This window comes from Leptonychotes weddellii, chromosome 4, assembly GCF_054177405.1.
Source record: "Leptonychotes weddellii isolate Sample4059 chromosome 4, ASM5417740v2, whole genome shotgun sequence".
Lineage (NCBI taxonomy): Eukaryota > Metazoa > Chordata > Mammalia > Carnivora > Phocidae > Leptonychotes > Leptonychotes weddellii.
The window spans coordinates 153,272,969-153,292,507 of record NC_138372.1 but is presented as its reverse complement, the minus strand read 5'-3'; the positions used below and the strand labels follow the sequence as shown (position 1 = coordinate 153,292,507).

The following is a 19,539-nucleotide window of genomic DNA, read 5'->3' as shown; positions in this document are numbered from 1 at the left end:
AATTCTAAGAGCTCACTTAAGGCTCTTTTTCAAATATTCACATGCTCAAGAAGAGCTGATACCTGTGAAATCTTTTGCTCTTGAATCTCCTTGTGATTTCTTCAGTGCTTTGGGACCTTTGATCAAATGTGGTAATGGTGGTTGGAAGGGAATGGAGTTTTGCGGTAAATAAATGCACTTTTCCATTGCATGAGAGAAATGTACCAAAAGATTTTTTAAAAATTTGTCATTTATTCTTTAACAACTCTTCAGTGGAAAGATGATAGTTTTCCCTCATCTCCATTTTTTGGGGGGGGACTTTTGGAATCCCTTAGATTTTCTGGGTCAGTATATCTTTTTTTTTTTTTTAAGATTTTATTTATTTATTTATTTGAGAGAGAGAAAGGAAGAGACAGAGTATGAGTGGAGGGGGAGGGGCAGAGGGAGAGGGAGAAGTAGACTCCCCATTGAGCAGGGAGCCTGATGTGGGGCTCACTCCCAGGACCCTGGGATCATGACCTGAGCTGAAAGCAGACACTTAACCAACTGAGCCACCCAGGTGCCCCTGGGTCAGTATATCTTAATAGGAAATTCCATATAGACTTTGGTCAAATCTAGTTGTTTCTATCCTTCTCCATGATACTGTTGGGGAGATAAAAAGATAAGGCATACTTGCTCAGAAGGAACTTAAAGTTTGGTGGAGAAGGCAAGAAGATACAAATATAATAAATTCATAAGAAGTCATTTATTTCTTTTAAGATGTATTTATTTATTTGAGAGAGAGACTGCATACAGGGGAGAAGCAGAGGGAGAGAGAGAATCCTGCCAGGGAGGCTGCCATGGGGCTCAATCCCAGAATCCTGAGATATGACCTGAGCTGAAATCAAGAGTCCGCTGCTTAACCGACTGAGCCACCCAGGTGCCCCTCTTTAGAAGTCATTTAATTTTATACATGCATGAAACAGAGAGTGGCATAAAATATGAGAGGGTTTAATTGTGCTTTACAGATAATTAGGAATAAAAAGCTATTTTTTCATATATATAATTAATAAAATAGGAGTTATCTTACTCCCTTTTTCGTCATCCATAAAAGAAATTTCATCTTAATCGTACATTTATTTTATTGCTGATCATTGTTAACAGTTTTTAGCCAAAATTGTTATCATTTCAATCATATATTTTGAAAATGATTAAAATTAAGATAATAGAAAACCAGGTAAGGAATTGTGAGTTTCTGTACTTCAATTTACTGGAAGAGATTTTTTTTTTAATTTCTAGGTTCATCACTAGCTCATCAGTCCTTAGTATTTCCTTGAGTAAATGAGTTCTCTGTACCAAGTTCAGCATCTCATTGTGGTTTGAAAGGGCTTATTACTCCCCTAGCTCCAGTGTCTCCTCCCTCAGGTCCACTTTACACAATTCTGTGCAAGCTATCTTCCTGAAACGTGGGATCTCATGATGACTCTTCCTGGCACAGAAACCTTCGATTAGGTTTTACTCCCTAAACAATAATGCCCAAATCCCACAACTTGGCCCTCAGAAGCTGCCAAATTATGGCTTTTTTTTTAAAAAAAAGATTTTATTTATTTATTTGAAAGAGAGGTAGCGAGAGAAAGCGCAAGCAGGGAGGAGAGGCAGAGCAGGGAGCCCAATGTGGCGCTCTGTCCCAGGACCCTGGGATCATGACCTGAGCCGAAGGCAGACACTTAATGGACTGAGCCCCCCAGGTGCCCCAAATTATGGCTTGTTATTGACTCTTCCAGCCTTACGTTTCTACTATCTAAGTCTTGGTTCAAGCTGTTTTCTTTGCCTAGAATTTCATTTCCACTCTGCCAGGTCCAGAGAGAGAGGGGATTCCAGGCAGCAAAAGCATTATGTTCAAAATACAGAAGTAGGCTAGTGCTTAGAAGTGAAAAATGATTCCGTTGAATGGGAGTTAATTTTAGTGACGTAGGCAATATTCATTGGTCACCATTTTAAAAAGAAAGCTACTACATCGATGGTCATTTTATTTTCCTTCCCGCTCCAGGTATGTGGAGGGCAGTTCTATTCCCGTACCAACTCACTACTACAGCATCATCACCAGCTGCCTGGATTTCACTCAGCCTGCTGACAAGTGTGATGGCCCCCTGTCTGTCTCCTCCTTCGTCCTCCCTCACAGACCGGACAATGAGGAGAGCTGCAATGTGAGTTCAAAGACAGAGTCCACTAAAATGAGTCATCTTTGTTTCTTAATTTAGATTCCCACTGGTAAACTCTTACACACTTACTATAAGCCATTTGGACTATACACTGTAACCAAGTAGAAAGAAGAAAAGACCCAAACAAAACTTTGCTTATCACCTGGGAGCTTTGTGTTTGAATGGCTTTCAATTTTCAGTGTAAGGGGGTGGGGAGGAGGAGCATGGGGGTGTACATTTATTGTAGTTCTAATTATGGGTGTGATTTTGTCAAATGATCAAAGTGCCCAAATGTTTTTGCTTTTGCAAGAGACATACTTTGTAAAGGTAGGATGAAAGGAGCAAACATTGTGATAATTGTTGAAACTAGGTAAGAATTCACAGGGGTTCTTTATATTAGTCTCTACTTTTGTGGATGTTTGAAAGTGTCTCTAATAAAAACTTTTTTTAAAGACACGTACACACAGGCATATATACATTATAAATCAGATTTTCCATCTACTGCTAGTTATGAGAGCAGTTGTAACAGGTCACCCCATTCTCAAATAGCACAGATGACTTGTCCATGGAGGCAGGAAGGCGTCATGAGAAAGCCCCGGGCAGGGATTGGAACCATGCAGTGGGCTCCTGGCCCTGTACTCATTCTGCCTACACTTGGGGACAGTTCACATCACTTCCCCAGATCTCTTTAATGTGACAGAAAGGCTGTGCTCCAAGATTGATTTTAGAAGTAATAGTCCCCATGATTTTGCTTTATAGAATAGAAGGAGCAGGGATGTAATCTACGGAAGAGGGATTTAGTCACAAGTCCTACTCAGTTCCTAAATTGTGTAAGGCGCTCTGGGAGAAACAGCAGTCTGTTAAACGTACTTACTATTCCAGGGGTCTGCGGTGGGCCAGAGCAAATAAAATAGGTGCAGAAACGGCTACAAAAGGCAAAGAGCCCTAAGAATGAGCACTGGGTGTTATACGCAACTAATGAATCATTGAACACAACATCAAAAACTAATGATGTACTCTATGCTGGCTAATTGAATTTAAAAAAAAATAGCTTCGCCAGAGGTTATCAGCTTCATGGACAAGGTAGCTGTTGGACTATGGCTTCAGCTGTGGGTGAAGATGGAGGCTGTGGATATACCCAAAGCAATACAGGAAAAAAATGGAAATTTGAAATATGGCCAAGAAAGCTAATGAAGCTTGACCAGAATATTGGAAATGAGGGTAATAGTGGGACATAAGGTTTTAAAAGTTGCTTGGAATCAAATTTAAAATAAAAGTAGTAGTTATAGTTGCCATAGTGGCAGAGGTAATAATTGCAACCCTTTTCTGAGTCCGTGTTGTGAGCCAAGAACTGCGCAGGTCCTCCACATAGATTATTTCTAATCATCTCTTTACTCCACCAGGCAGGCTTATATGGTCTTCCCCCCAATCCCATTGCGTTCACTGTTGTGAAAGCTCTAGGTAATAAAGGAAAAGTATGATACGTTGTTACCTGGTTAGTTAGTAGGAGAGTAGAACTTTAGATTCAAGCCTTCTGACTTCAAAAGCCCATCTTCCTTAAAGTTTATCAGATTTCCATAGCAGGACCTTGGGAGCTTAGAAACTTTCCCAATCACACCAGCATTAGGTAGCCATGGAAAATGCCAACACCTAAGAGCAGCATTTTGGGCTCTGCTTCAGGGAGATAAATTTAAGTTGGAAGGGGTCAAGCATGGTGCTCAAAGTGCTTTGGCAAGATTCACGGGATTGAGGTCACAGAACTGGAAGTGAGGTTGTGGTCTTGGAAATTTAAAAAAGAGGGTGGAAGGTAGCAGTATTATACTGAAGGATCAATAAGATCTTGTCAATAATTTGATGGGAGGTGGAGAAGCAGGGGGTACTGCAAGTGAAAGGCAGGCTGTCATTAACTTACTGGCTTGACCTCCTCCATTCTGTTTACTCATAACCACAAGAGTAGCCAGTGGTGTACCAGGGGGATGTAAGGCCTCTGCAAAGCATGATATACTTTCTTCGGACTTCAGTTTTACTAAAAACTTATGGGGAGGTGAAATTTTTTGCAAAAAAAACCCTAAACCCATGTATTATAGAGTGAAATTGCAAATTGTCATGCATTTTTTAAGGTAATTATAATCAAGAATTTATTTGTTTTCATCTTTTTTAGAAATAAAAAGGCCTAAAGAAAAAAGTTGCAAAAATGATAAATGTAATTTTGTTATATCCTAATCACTTAAGTGTGTTCTGTGAATTCCAAGTAAGTAAAATAATATAAAAATATATTTTCAAATCTTTATAGAATGAAAAGAAAACCACATTAATCATTAAATACTCTTCGATTTCCTTTACTCCTCCCACAGATGAATTCACAAATATATAAAAACTGATGTACATTTACATTCTGAAGTACAAAGCTCCAACAGCCAAGTAGTTATACAGTTTATTTTGTTATGTGCAAAGTAGCTATTGCGTGCATTTTTAAGACAGAAGACTACAAAGACGTTCCAGGTGATAGTAGGCCACTTAAGGTACACCTAGATTCCTGGGGAGTATATGTTCAAGTGTGTCTGTCGTCAAGGGACTTTGGTGATGGGACACTCAGTTCAAAGGCATTCTTCAGCCCCCCAAATTGTAGAACTGACCAGTGAAATCCACAGATGTCCTCACAGGTCTTCCTCTCCTTTCTGGCTCCTGACTCTGCTTAGAGCTTAGAGATATTTCTTGGAGAGTTTATGGCAAGCATATGTCTTATTCTTATGCTGCCCACACAGACACCTGTCCTTGCTTTGAAGGTCACCTTAAAACTGCTGGAGCTTGAATTCACAAACTTACTTAGGAGAAATTCAGGAAGAAAAGGCAGATGAAGAGTAAATGTCCATAGCAAGAAAGACAATAAGCAAGTTGACGGGTGGGCTTTTGCATTTATCTTCTAAATTATTTATTTTTAAAGTGTTTCCTTTCCTTCCCTAGGTGCACATGAACTTTTATTTGGATGTTATTAGTTTTGCATTTCACACCAGAGTCTCCTCTAGCAAATATTTCTGTGGATTGCCAGCTTGCATCAGGCAGAAGATATTTTCTTCTTGTGTTGCATGGCCAGTATTTCCTAATGACTAGTGTTAAGCGAGATTTTTGCATGTGAGAACCAGAAGAAAATGCCCTTCAAATGAAATTGGCAAATTACTTTCCAAGGAAAGAAATAGCAAAAGACAATTTCTTTTTTCTTTGAATTCTTATAATCCCAGCTGGCCACTATTTAAATTAGGAAAAACCTTTTCACCCCTTTGTCTGTATATTTGCATGATTGCATTTACAAAAGAAAAACTAGGCCACTGAAAAATCAAATAAAGAGTTGAATATGAAAATTCTCCCAAAATATAGCTTCATGCTCACTCTGCTTACTCTGAGGGGTTCCTGATCCATTTGGAGACCTCCTACTTCGTTAATTATATGGTCACAGTGAGGATTGGTCAGTCCCGTTGTGGGCAGAGTTATATTTAGGTCTGTCTCTTCCTGTGAATCCCAGAGAACTTGGTTAGCTTGGGTTAGGAGGGTGGGGCATGCAGGGTTAAACTCCTTACTTCCCCAGCCTGCAAAGCAATTTCTTCCTATTTCTTCATTTTGCCCGGGATAGCCAGGCATCAGTTTCCTGAACCAACACCCTCGTGGTACATATTTAGCATTGGCAAAAGCTGCTCTAGCTCCCTGTCCAGGTCTGTGTGGGTTGGAGCTTTCCGAGAAAACCCATTGCAGGTTCTTGGGCTTTGGTGGGGAGTTCATTGAGACCATGGGTGGTGAAGGAGTTGGGCGAGGGCATTTCTGAACATACTCAGCCCTCAGATACATAGCCACCCTTCAACTTGTAGAACGGCTCTTGGGAGCCATTGAAATTCTGGGAGAAAAGGCCCTCCTGCCTCAGGTCTACTGATGAATGTAGCCATTTCCCCCAGAATTCTCAGGGCTCTCAGATCTTATTCTTTCTCTCAAAAGTGAAAGAAGATATTTTTAAAATGTAAAGAACTACTCTTCCTGAATGACTTTCTACTTTCATCTTAGATACGAATAAATTATTTGGTGTGGGACATCGGATGTCTTTCATTGGAATTTGTGCCAGTGGGGCCATCTTGGCAAGTAGCTAAGACAGAAAGAGATTTCCTTCCTTTTTTCCATGACATTGTTTCCTTACTTTATCTTTTGTCCACCCCGCCCCCTTTTTTCTCCTCTTCTTCCTACTGTCCGGGGAGCTGCTGAAGTAAGCATTATTTTCCTTGTGAACCAATGAAGAAAGCCTAGAGAGGTTAAGTAGCTTGGCCAAGGTCTCCTATCTAGGAAGTCATAAAGCCACAATTCCAGCCTAGGCCTCTTGGGCTCCAAAGTACCAGGTGTAGCTACTGAGCAGCTTTAAGTGGAACTCATTATTCAAATATCAATTCATTGCAATTTGATAGACGATGTACTTGATATTGTGGATTCTTCCAAAAGACCAGGAACGCACCCATGAGATTTTGTGCATTAGGCATCAGCTCTTCACTTTCCTTAGAAGTCAGAAGAGCATTTCAAATTACTTGTGCTCTGTGCTCCCCTGTGTAGTTCGACAGCAGCGGGGAAAGAAACACATTGCTGAATTCTCCAGGACCTTTGGTTTTTGTAATTTTGATTTATGTTCTGAAAACCTATTGAGTCAAATGCCCTTTCACACCACATGTCTCATTTATTTGGTACAGCTAATTGCTGTTGAAAACGTTTACAGCCAAGGGCAGGTATTTGTGGCACGTTCCCAGCAGGAATGTGGTAGAGCAGCCGGGGAAGCCAGGAAGGAAAAAGACACACTGGCTCTGGGTGCAGGAGTATGGAGGGCTCATTTGTGGACTTGAAGAAAATTGACCATTTGGAGAATCTCCTCTGGAAGAGTCTGGCTCTGATTGTATTCTGTTTCCACTGCAGAGTTCAGAGGACGAGTCGCAGTGGGTGGAAGAACTCATAAAGATGCACACAGCTCGGGTGCGGGACATCGAACAGCTCACCAGTCTGGATTTCTTCCGAAAGACGAGCCGCAGCTATCCAGAAATTCTGACACTAAAGACATACCTGCATACGTACGAGAGTGAGATCTAACTATCTGATCATCTGCAGTGCAGTCTTATCAACTGGTGTATATTTTTATATTGTTTTTGTATTTATTAATTTGAAACCAGGACATTAAAAAAAGTTAGTATTTTAATCCTGTACCAAATCTGACATATTATGCCTGAATGACTCCACTGTTTTTCTCTAATGCTTGATTTAGGTAGTCTCGAGTTCTGAGTAGAGCTTGTAATAAATACTGCAGCTTGCATTTTTAGTGGAAGCTTCTAAATGGTGCTGCAAATTTGATATTTGCATTGAGGAAATATTAATTTTCCAATGCACAGTTGCCACATTTAGTCCTGTACTGTATCGAAATACTGATTTTGTAAAGTTGCATTCATTTACTGTTAATTATGACAGACATATTTAAGCCTTATAGACCAATCTTAAATATAATAAATCACACATTCAGTTTTTTTCTGGTTTACTTGGCCTTCGTTTCACTTATAAATTAGAGTATTTGTTTCTGGTATATTCATGCATGAAAGGTATACATTTTTCTGTATTGAGCCCTCTTCCTTGCTGAATAGAATACATATAGTCAAAGGGATATCCATGATATTCAACCATAGTAGCCTGGATGAGATAGTTTAGGTACAAATCTCTGAGAAATCAGGAGGGCAGAGGACAAGGGGAACCAGAAGATCTCCTGAATACTCTCTCTCACCAATCTCTTTTAAAAATATTTTGACTTTTGGAGGAGTAGGTTCTATTGATAAGTTGGTTCAAAGCTCTAAATATTCAACTCAACTGAGACTTTCTTAAGCATGTATTTGGTATAAGGTCAACCTATGAACTATGGAGGATATAAAGAGAAATAAGACAGTGGGATGGGGTATAGCTATAAAAGTGTAATTAACCCATTCAGGTAGAAAATAATAAATGCCAAGTGAAAAGTGTTAGTAATAATACAATATGACAGGGGCCTGAAGGGGAGGTGGGGGTGACTGTAGATGGACACAGCTTTAAGTAATGAGACACAGAGTGAGGAAGTCATTCAGAGATTTTCAGTCCTGATTGTGTCTTGGAGAAAGGATGACATTAGTGTCCTCATATCTCTAAAATAGTTGCTAATCCACCTTTAAAAAAAAAAGAAAAGAGGACAGCATATTGCTTTGTTTTCATTATGTTAATTTTTACATAGTGCCCCTGTTATGGTCAGTGAAATGGGTGTTTAATTTCTATAAAGTTTCCTTTAAAAATAAATGTATTTAAGAAGGAAAACATTGTGTCAAATAAAAAACACATTACAACAGAAATAGGAGAGATTTTACTAGGATATGGGAAACATGACGAAGGTGGTAAGAGAAAAAAGTGATGATTGGACACCAGCTGTCAGAATTCCTGGGAGGAAGTGAACACGATGATACTAAAGACTGCTGTATTTACTGAGCACCCGCTATGTTCTAGGTACATCTCTGACCCTTCATATGCCTTGTCTCTAAACACTGAAAAATGAGTTCAGGGAAGATTTTATGGAAAGGAGAAAAATGAGGATAACAATGGGGAAGAATACTCGCATTGGGCTTTGTAGTTTGGGCTAGGGCGAAAATACTGTAGAAATGAATTGGAATATGACTCATTAGTCACTTGATAGTCAATACGATGTATTGATCACTTGCTACATGCTGGTACCTATACTTGCTATTGGGGATAACACTGTAAAAGATAGACATGATTCCAGATGTTGTGGTTGTGATATGTGCTGTGAAGGAATTAAACTGGTGCAGAGGGACAAGGGGTAGAAAGAGAAGAGCCTTGCAGATGACATTACAGCCAAGACTTGGAAGATGAGGAGAGCAGGGGCCGAACTGAAAAGCGTGGCCAAGGACTGGAGGTGGGAAAGATCTAGGAATGTGTGAGGATCTGAAAGACAGGTACACCTGTCTTTCCCAGCGGCGAGGTGGATAGGGACCAGGCGAGCAGATCCTTAGAGGCCCACTGAGGCATTTGGATTCGGTTCTAAGTGCAATGGAAAATAAAGAAGTGTCAAGCAGAGGTGTGACAGAATCTGATTTATGATTTCAGTATATTGACAGTGATATGCAACAATTACATGGTATGCTCTAAACATAATTCCACAGAAAATACACCTGATACCTATTAAGTGCTATAATGCTGTTTCCCAACAGGAACATTACAAGAGAAGGGTCAACTCTGTTTTTTGTTGATAGTGGCAATAGTTGCAATCTCCTTGCTTAGCTAGATTTCTATGTCACCTCAAAGTGAACTCTTCTCAAAATAAGGTTATACGCGAGGCTTTTGGGGTGAGCAGTTGCAAATTTAGTTGAGTCCTGCTGCTCTATTTTTATCCTTAGGTCACATCTTTCTTTCTCATAAATAAACTTCATCCCCAGAGAGAACATCAACAACTCTGTATTTCAGGTGAGTGGCTTTGCCGACAAACACATGTCATTAATTGTGGGGTTATTTACAAAAGCCCCTGAATGGACAGGGGCTCTATTAAAATGAGGCCTGAAAGACTATTTTAAGTTGGGGATATTTGTTATTTTTTTATATTGAGACCTTAGTCCATTCATGCTTTCATTGAGCAAGTTGCCAACGGCTTGCTAGCATGGTGGTCCTGTGCTAGTGGATGGATTCCGAAACTGCCTCTCTAAAATGAGCTCATTGTAAATAGTGTAAACCAGGAAAACAGCCACATAGTTTCCCAAGAGCAAAAACATTCGGAATTGTTTTTAGGAGAGTTGACTTCAAAAAAAAAAAAAATCTCTAAACAAAAGTAAGGTTTGGGGCCAACTGGGTTTGTAGAACTGCCCAAGAGACACAACCCCCCAATCCAGTGCACATTATTCCTTGTGGCGGTTGGGAAGAGGGTGGCTACAGTGAGGTCCAGATGATTCCTCCTGTTTGGATTTCTCTCCCTTCAACTGTCTCTCACTATGTCTTTGCTGAGTCAGGACCGGGCTGCCTTGTGGGTGGGAAGTGGTAAAGGCAATGGGAATTCTCCCATGGCTTTGAGTAGAGGGACGGTATGGGACAGTGAGGAACCAGATTTAGATGTTTGAGTTTGTAGGCTGGGGTAAATAGAGCATTGCTGGAGGCCCCACCAAGGGTGGCAGGAGTTCCTGTTTGGGCTGCATTTCTAGGAAGCCCATGCCCTTGACTCCTCTTAGCAGGGATGTTCAGTTTGGGCTGGAATATAAAAATGGAAATGATGTCCCTGACCTATGAAATTTTGCACTCTGGCTATTGGGAGCAGGCAAAACTCCAGTACTTTGTGACACTGGGCCCTGTTCCCTCTAATTCCTTCAGATGGCTCCTTCCCTGCCTTTAGGTATTTCCTCCCGCAAAGCCTCAAGTGCTGACCAGTGTTCCATTGAGTGATTGAACGCTTGAGACCTTCAGCAGCATTCTGGAAAAGGAAGACCACCAGCATTTCAGGCTGGAGGCAAGGGGACAGGCCCTATCAGGCTATGGTTAAAAGCTGGAAATTTGCCAGGGTGCCTGGGTGGTACAGTCAGTTAAGCATCTGACTCTTGATTTCAGCTCAGGTCATGATCTCAGAATTGAGAGGTCGAGCCCCGCGTGGGGTCTCTGTGCTGATTGAGGAGACTGCTTGAGATTTTCTCCTTCTCCCTCTGCCCTTTCCCCCACTTGCACTCTCTCTCTCAAATAAATAAATAAAGTCTTTTTTTTTTTTTAAGCTGGAGATTTGCAGTTACATGGTATTGGGCAACATAAACTCTAAATTTTTTCATCTGTAAAATAGTGATAATAATACCTACTTCTCAGAGTTGGTGTAAGAATTATGGCAGGAAATCTCATTGAAACATAATTTGGTAAATTTTTCCCTTCCTTTTTTTCTCCATTCCCCACCAAGGAAGACATGCCCTTTTAAAGTATTTTCTTGGCTTTGGATCTTTTTGCAGAATAGTGGTGGGAAGCAGAAACAGTCTGAAATGAATGGATTTCCTGTCTTTTGTGAAACAGAAATCCACTGAAGAGGTGAAAAGCAATAGCCTTTAGAGTGCCGAGAGAGAGAGACAGAGACAGAGACAGACAGAGAGAAGAGTTGGGGGGACCTTTCCTTGGATTCAAAATTGGAGAGAAGTCTGTGGGTCTGAGCATGTGGTCACATTCCAGGATGTGCTATGTGACCCTTTTGGGGAATTGGGACCCTAGGCCCTGGGGGTCCTGGCCAGAGCTTGGAAACAGGAGATCAACAAACCTCAAGGGACCTAGACACATGCACAGTAAAGACATGCATGCCAATTGAACTCATATCATTTTTCATGTACTAGATTCTGGTATGACCCTTGGGGGGATGATGGGAACCTCAAGAAAGACTGAATGAAAACATGATGTAAGCCATGTAAGCTGGACACATAGATTAGAAATGAAATTTATTTTAGGGAAATAAAGTTTTACTTCTTGTGCAGTGAGATATATACCAGCTACATTTGGAAAATGCTTAACACCATGCTTGCTACATGCCAGGTGTTCAATAAATATTATTTGAATAAAATCGAGCTAGGAAAAAAAGAAAGACATGGAAAGAGCAGCCTGAGAGGTAGGAAACAGTGGGTATTATGAAACCCAAGGATAAAGACAGTTTCAAAATGGAGGAAGTGGTCAGTGACATCAAACGCCAGAGAGAAGTTAGACGGGAATTTGAAAGCATCCATTGAATTTTGCAATAAGGTGGTCATCTTTGACCTTCCTGGAAGCACAATGAAGTGGCCTGAAAAACAGCCAAATTGCACTGGGTTGAGGAGAGAATGGGAGAGAATACTGGAGGCAGTGAGTAGACACTACTCTTTGAAGAAATAAGAAATAGGATAAATAGACAATAATACAGGCTGGGGGTAGAGTTGAGGGAGGATTTGAGTCTATTTAGGATGGGAAAAAGCTCGTACAGGTTGTTGAGAAGATTTGATAATCCTGGAAAGGCACTAATGGGTAAAGCAGTTGCATTGCGAACACATTTGAAATTGAAAGCAATTGATAGAGTCAGTGGTAATAGATTTGCCTTCAAATTAAGGGACTAATAGAATTACCTCTTGGGGTAAGTGTTAGCATAGAACACATTATGTACATCACGCTTTGCAAAATGGTAGCCTGAAGGTTGGATACAAAGCACAGATTGCTTTGTTGTGCCCATGGGATATTTTAAAAAATGAGTTAGATGCCAAATTTGAAAATCAACAAATTTCACATGAAAATCCAGCTTTTTGACTTCTCTTAAAACGTTAAAAGTTTTTTAGTTAATCCCTGTAAGCTATTGTTTCTGTCAACAATCAGTGGAAGCCTATTTGGCTGCCCTTAGGGCAATCATTCTCTAGAACAGGGGTTGGCAAATAAATATTTTCCATAAAAGGTTTTGCCATCCAGTCTCTAATTACTCATTTCTGCCATTGTAGAGCCAAAGGAGCCATGGGCACTACATCAATGAAAGACCTTTGCTTTGTTCCACTAAACTTGACTGTGGACACTGAAATTTCAATTTCATTTCATTTTCATGCACCAAGAAATATTGTTCTTTGGGTTTTTTCCCAACCATGAAAAATGTTCAGTGTTCTTAGTTTTTTGGCCAGATAGAAACAGGTGGCTGGCTGGATAGTTCCTAACTGCTGCTTTGGATCACCACCCATCCCATTGTTTTTTCCACTCTAGGTGGAGTACAAGTTCCATTTTTAATTGTGTTTTGCATTTGTTTTTCTCCAGCTTGCCCTACTATATCAATTTACTCTGCTTGTCTTTAGGCATTTGACTTTGACCCCCATGTGGAGTGACAAGATGCCTTGGACTGAAGGATTGTCAGTACTAAAACCAGGAAAGTTTTGGGCAAACCATGAGGAGCTGGTTTACATTATTTTTACATTTCTATTAGTACTTTGCCTTTGGAAAGGCATTGCCATTTTAAATAGCTCATTTAATTATCTTCAATAATCTTTCATCTCTTTCCTTCCATAGGGCTTTTTGTTTGCCATCTCGGTAGTAACTTCTGCCAGTGTCATACTTTAATCTCTTTATCTCTCCCATCTCCAAAGTGGCAGATCTTGTCTCATTCATTATCTATTCAGAGCACTTCACACAGTGCCTCGCATGGGTCTCTTATCATCAAGTGATAGATGAGTGACTGATGAACCTTATTCTCTCTTCACCCTCTGAGATAGTTAATGTCATTATGGGTGAAAAACTGGGCTGAGATGAAGATCTAATGGTAATCTAGAGGCCCACAACTCACTCACAACTTCTGGCTTCCTGAAATGAGAACTGTGTTTCTTCTCTGTGTTGGTGACATCCACTCTGGGCCGTGAAAACACCTCAGCCAGAAACCTGAAGTTTTTTTGTCCTGTTCCCCCTGTTTGCTGAAACCTGGTTTCCCACTTGGTCAAATGAGTCCAGCCACTTCGTTGTCCCCTTTTGCATAAACAGCTTGAATCAGCGACATGAGGAAAGACCCTATGGCTTTGAAATCAGATGTGGGTTCAAGTCTGGGCTCTGCCATGTGCTGGTTCTCAGACATGTTTCTCACATTGTGGCCAGCTCATTTGTAACAAAGGGATGGTCATAGGTACCTCTTTGGCTATTGTGAAAACTAGAGGTAATGAATATACAGCACCTAGTATTATGTCTGATTCAATGAATCAGCAGCAAGATAAGCCTGAGGTTGAATCATGAATTTGAAAACTAAGGTTCTCATTTTATGCTGCCACTAATTTTTGGAATTACGTGCCTTGTCTCAAATGTAAAATGAGAGCAAGTTGGATGATCTCTCTAGTCTAATTCAATTATTAGAATTTTGTAACTTTGAATTTCTAAACTTTATATTCCCCCCTAATCTCTGGATCTTTGTCTACTCAATTTATTTATTTTTAATTTTTTTTTGTCAACTCAGTTTAAATGTAGAATTCTTTATATAACCTTTACCAATAGTTTGTTCCAAAGTCAAGGTTATTTATTCCCATCTTCGTGTTCCCATCCCAATCTATCAAAGTAAGAGATGACATTTATCTTGCCACTTTTTAGTGAGTTGTTTGCCACTGGTTCCTCCCTGGCTGGGGCTATTTGGATCATGATCTCCATTACTAGTGATGTACTATCAGTTGGCTAATTGAATTTAAATAAAAAAAATCTCCATTATGCATCAGTGTATTCCTACTGTCCACTAAGAACTTGATAAATGTCCCAGGAATGGATGAATGCCTAAGAACAAGGAGTTTTAAATGATTTTCACAGGGAGAGAAGAACATCAAATTACCTTACTTAACCAAATATGTATAACATAAATTGCTTTTAGATTTTTGCTGCCCAGGGCCATTGCCAATGGCTGGACATTTCAATACCCATCTCTCCTCACACTTCCCTCTTGACCTTTATTCCTTTTGTATTTTTTCTTTCCTAGTTGGCTGCTTGGAGAGACTTGACTCACCCAGCAGGATGGACTGAAATCTAGAGCCCAGTGACATCTTGTCTTTGTAGTCAAGTTTTTGTTTTCCTTTAACTTTGAGACAAAATAAATTCAAGGGATTTTTAGCAGTGAGCTGGGCACCATTGCTCTTATATGTGATTTTAAATTATATAGGTCTTTTACACATCTTCCCTACCTGACTATGAGCAAGACATCTTGTCCCCCAGGGATTTTCTCTTAATAATCTCTAAAGTGAAAACTCTGGACCAGATTTTGTGATTTTTAATTTTCAAGCACGATCTCTAGCTTAGGTTGGCCTGGTTGAGAATATTGACTCGTCTACTTATTAGCCATGAGAACTTGCAACAGTCACTTAACTTCACCAAGCCTCACTTTCCTATCTGTAAAATGGGGTTAATAAAGCACCTATCTCAAGGGATCATTATGAGAATTCTATTAGATAACTGAGATAAAGCTGACATGAAGCTTAGCAGTGTCTATTGCAAACACACACACACCCCAACTCAAACTGTTACATAAATCAGACTATTTGACTCTTGTTGATCTTCTTTGAAGCTATCAGAATATAGAGATTATAAAAAAGACTCAGTAAACTGTGAGGAAAATTTACAGTGCCTTTGGCTGCTGGGATCCACCCCTACTCCTTTGGGTAGCAGCACTCCAATCTCCTTCTAAGATACCACCTTCATTTATCCCTCTCTGAGTTCATGGAATTTGAGTGATATGGATCCACTCCAGTTGTATGGGCATGTTACTCAGGTCTGACCAATTTTGATTTGTTTTTCCCTGGGCACAGTGTGTGATTCTGAATGGCATGTGACTTAATCAGGACCAATGAGACATAGTGGGACTTTGGCTGGAACATCCAGAAAGGAGACTCTCTTTCCCACTAGACTTGAACCCAGGAGGATGTAAAGCTGAACCGGGATATTCTTCTTTCTTCCTGGAGAAAAGACCACTCCAGATATGGTGTATTATAGTGGACACAGAGTGAGGTAAAGAGAAACAACCAGGGTCCCCTGCCTAAGGCAAGCATGTTAGGTACGCATTACCCACTAATCTTTTCAGTAACATGGGCCAACAAATGTCTCTTTTACTTCAGCTAGTTTGGGCTTGAATTGAACATATAACTGAAAGAGTTCAGACTCACACAGGAGTTGGTCATTTTGTCCTTCTCCAGATTAAGTTACATGAATCAATCCCAGACTCAGAAAACAGTCTTAGCAACACAGCACCCTTTCACCTCTGTCGTTAGCTGCTTCATCTCAGAGCTCTTCAACTTCTTTTTGCCACACTCCCACCTCCATTAATTCATCTCATCTATGTCCTTCCTGGTCACAATCATACCTTCCTACTAGCTCCCTCCCAGTGCCTGGCTCCCTCATTAGTGCCTACTGGTCTTTGACTAACTCTAATCTGGCCACCCACGCCTTTCAAGTGCAGCAATGAACAAACACATAACCAATACTAATCTAGCAACTAGTCCCATTTATTCCTTTTGAGATTTCTCAGTTATAAGTATAAACTTTAGTGTCCAGATCCTGCGTGAGGCTGGTGAGAGACCTAGTTCATTTCTTTTTTGCAAACCCACAGACCAGCTCATTCAGCTGAGTTAGATGAGAGGCGTTCCAGAGGCTTCCACTGTGAAGTTTGTAGATTCCTCACTTGTAGAGGTTGGAGGAAGGGGAGGCAAAGGAGAGTCAGAGTGTGGTGTGATCACAGTATAATTTTCCTCCCTCTGGGAGCAGTTCAAGTATATTCTACAAATGTCAGGGAACCAATGACTCATGAAATAGTTGAGTGTTGGTTTTGGAAAAGGGAGAGGAAGTCACTGCTTTGGAGCTCAGTGATGGATTTGCACCAAGGTGAGATCTCATCACACCAGTGGGACTGAAATATTGACAGTAATACCTTGCTCTTTTCTGAGCCTGGGAGAGGTGCCATGTCCCCCAGATCCAAGAATGGGGTGACGTACTTGCAGTCAGAAAATATTGAGTGTAAGCCTTCCAAAGGTAACACCTCCTGTGCCTCCAAGGACCAAGTTGCTGTCTGTGAAGTGAAGCTCCAATTCCCTTAAGACAAAAAAGGGACCAGCCTCACCTTCTGTCCCCCCACACTGGCAAAGAGGAAGGTTGGGAGAGCATCTGTCACTTGGTTCATCTGGGCAAATGTGAGCTGCAGATGAAAAGCAGCTATAAGAGAGAATCTTGCTAGACATTTCCACCCTTGGCCCATATCTGTTCCACTTGCTGAGTTTGGGAAGTGAGAAAGCACAATTATTGACTCAGAAGCATGAGAGAGGGACACAAGCCTAAGAAAGGGAAAAACAACAATAGATTGGGCTATTCAGCAAAGCCCACAGTTCCTTATGTAACACTTGCTTCATGTAAACTCAGGCTACCTGCATGTTACAAGTCACATGTGTGGCTGATGTAACTGATGTGTTGAAGTGGAGATAACTCATGGGGGGTGAAGTCACCTTCTGTGACCAAAGACCAGAACTTCCTGACCACTTCTGCATCCTTCAGTAAGTCTACACCTCTCCTGTTCAGTCTTTTCTTTTTTAAAATGATGAGGTGTGTGTAGATGCTTGCGTATGTTTGGTAGTAGTGATGGGGGTTAAGAATGAAGTCCCATGGTCCTAGAGCCTGTTCCATCTCTTCTTAATAAATCCTGGTGGTAGGAGTAGGGAAAGGGAGGGAGACAAGAGCCTGGCCCCCGTTGTTGGCCGCCTGTGGTGGACACTCTCTTTAGAATGTGGCTTAAAAGTGGTAATTGAGTCCTCAGCTTTTGGCCTTCATTGCAACTCTGGGATGTCGGGAAAAGGGCTACTTGGTAGAGCAGAGCTTCAGTGGCAGTCCTCAGACTTGCTCTAGTCCACTTCCTACTTTCTTGATCACCTGTCGTTGTCCCATATTGATATGGCAAAATCCTAACCTTACCTTCTGCTTTTCCAGGTCTAGAGAGAAAGCCACTTTCTCTAGGAGAAAGCCACATGACAGGGACATAGTGGAGTCACAACATTCATGATCATGCTTCATATGAGCCCTCCATCTGGCCCATCAGCTCTCTTAACAACCTTCTACAATGACCACCATCACTCTGCCCCAACATTTGACCATGTTTCAAGCCCCTTTGCTCTGAGCTTTTGATTTCTTCTCTTACTTTCAGTGGCAGGTGAAACCATCAAATTGGAATTTCTTTAAACTCAGATTAGCAAGTCTGTAACTGCTCAATAGCAGAACCCATCTTTACTTCTAATTACATGATTGGGCTGTCCCTCCTCTTAAGGTCAAACCCTCACCTTGTGCTTCAGATTCTGCATTCTTCTGTCTTTACAGAGACCTTACACTATCAATGAGTCCCCACAATGAGATCTTTTCATAAATAGTTAAACATGCTTAACTTGCTTCAACCTGCAAAAAAAATTAAATTAAATTAAAATTCCTTTTATATTATACGTCTTCTCTTACAGCTTCTTCTTACTATTTTTCTTCCAATAGTCTAATCCTTTCCAATTTTCAGAGCCAAATTTCTCAAAAAAAAAAAAAATCTGTCTATACTTGGTGCCTCCATTTCCTCTGTACCCTGCACCTTGCTTCTGCCCTCTCACTTCTCCAATGTAGCTCACTAAGTCCACTAATGATCTTCATGCTACTTAATTCAATGGTCGATTTTTAGTTCACATTTTCTTGACCTCTCAGCAGTGTTTGATACCACGGCCTGTCTCCTTTGCCATCACTCTGAAATGCCACACCTTCTTGGATTGCCTCTTCCATCTTTGGCTGAGTCTTCTTTCTCTTTGTAGCATGTTGCTTTTTTTTTTTTAATTTTATTTATTTGAGAGAGAGAGAGCATGAGTGGGGTAAGGAGGGGCAGAGGGAGAAGGAGAAGCAGACTCCCCACTGAGCAGGGAGCCCGAGACAGGATTCGATCTCAGAACTCTGAGATCATGACCTGAGCCAAAGGTAGACGCTTAACTGACTGAGCCACCCAGGTGCCCTGCATGTTGCTTTTCTAACCTGCCACTAAATATTAAAGTTTCTCAAGGTTTGACCTGAGGCGCCTTTCTCTTCTTTTTTCTTCCTCTTTGTCTTTTTTCTCAGGAATCTTATTGATTATGTGACTGCCTTTAGCATGGAACCAGGGACAACCTCCCACTTAGTCTCTAGTCCAGATCTTACCTCAGAGCTTTACACTTGTATATAAAAATTTCTTTTTTTAAATAGATTTTATTTACTTACTTATTTGAGAGAGAGAAAGAGAGCACAAGTGGGGTGGGAGGGGCAGAGGGAGAAGGAGAAGCAGACTCCCCGCTGAGCAGGGAGTCTGGGCTCATGACCTGAGCTAAAGGCAGGTGCTTAAACAACAGAGCCATCCAGGCGCCCCTATATCCAAATTTCTATTCAATATCACCACCCACATGTTTCAAGGCCACCTTAGACTCATGATATCCAAGACAACATATAAACTCTCCGTAAACTCATATAGCAAAATAGTGTTTGCTATTTCAAAGAATGACAGAAAGTTGAGTCAATTTTGCCATTATCTTTGATCTACTCCACCATCACTAAACCTGTCAATTTTAGCCCCCTTTCTTTTTCCTTCTGGCACTTTGTCTGCCTTCATCCTTTTCTTGTTTAACCCTTGCTGCTTCCCAGAGTTGACTGTAAGAGCTTCCTATTTGGTCTCCCTGCATGTGTTGTGGTCCTTTTCTAACCCACAATTCATGCAAGAACAGGAGTGATCTTTCCAAATGCAAATCTAATTATGGGTACCAGTCTTCTTCTTCCTCTTCCCTATGTCAACTATCTACGTAAAAGTCTTTAATATTCCATTGCTCTTTGCCAAAAAAACAGA

General features: G+C 40.8%; 1 protein-coding gene across 20 annotated transcripts in view; it reads left to right on the top strand.

Annotated features, from left to right (window-relative positions):
- Positions 1 to 7,696, top strand: part of ENPP2 (ectonucleotide pyrophosphatase/phosphodiesterase 2) — a 142,448-nt gene extending 134,752 nt beyond the window's left edge. For all 20 annotated transcript variants that reach the window (XM_081816454.1, XM_081816453.1, XM_081816452.1 and 17 more), the window contains 2 exons: positions 2,009 to 2,165; positions 7,098 to 7,696. In XM_081816454.1, coding sequence (XP_081672580.1) covers positions 2,009 to 2,165; positions 7,098 to 7,268 — 328 coding nt within the window. In that variant the 3' untranslated portion in view covers positions 7,269 to 7,696. The remainder of the gene's footprint in view (positions 1 to 2,008; positions 2,166 to 7,097) is intronic.
- Positions 7,697 to 19,539: the final 11,843 nt, after the last annotated feature.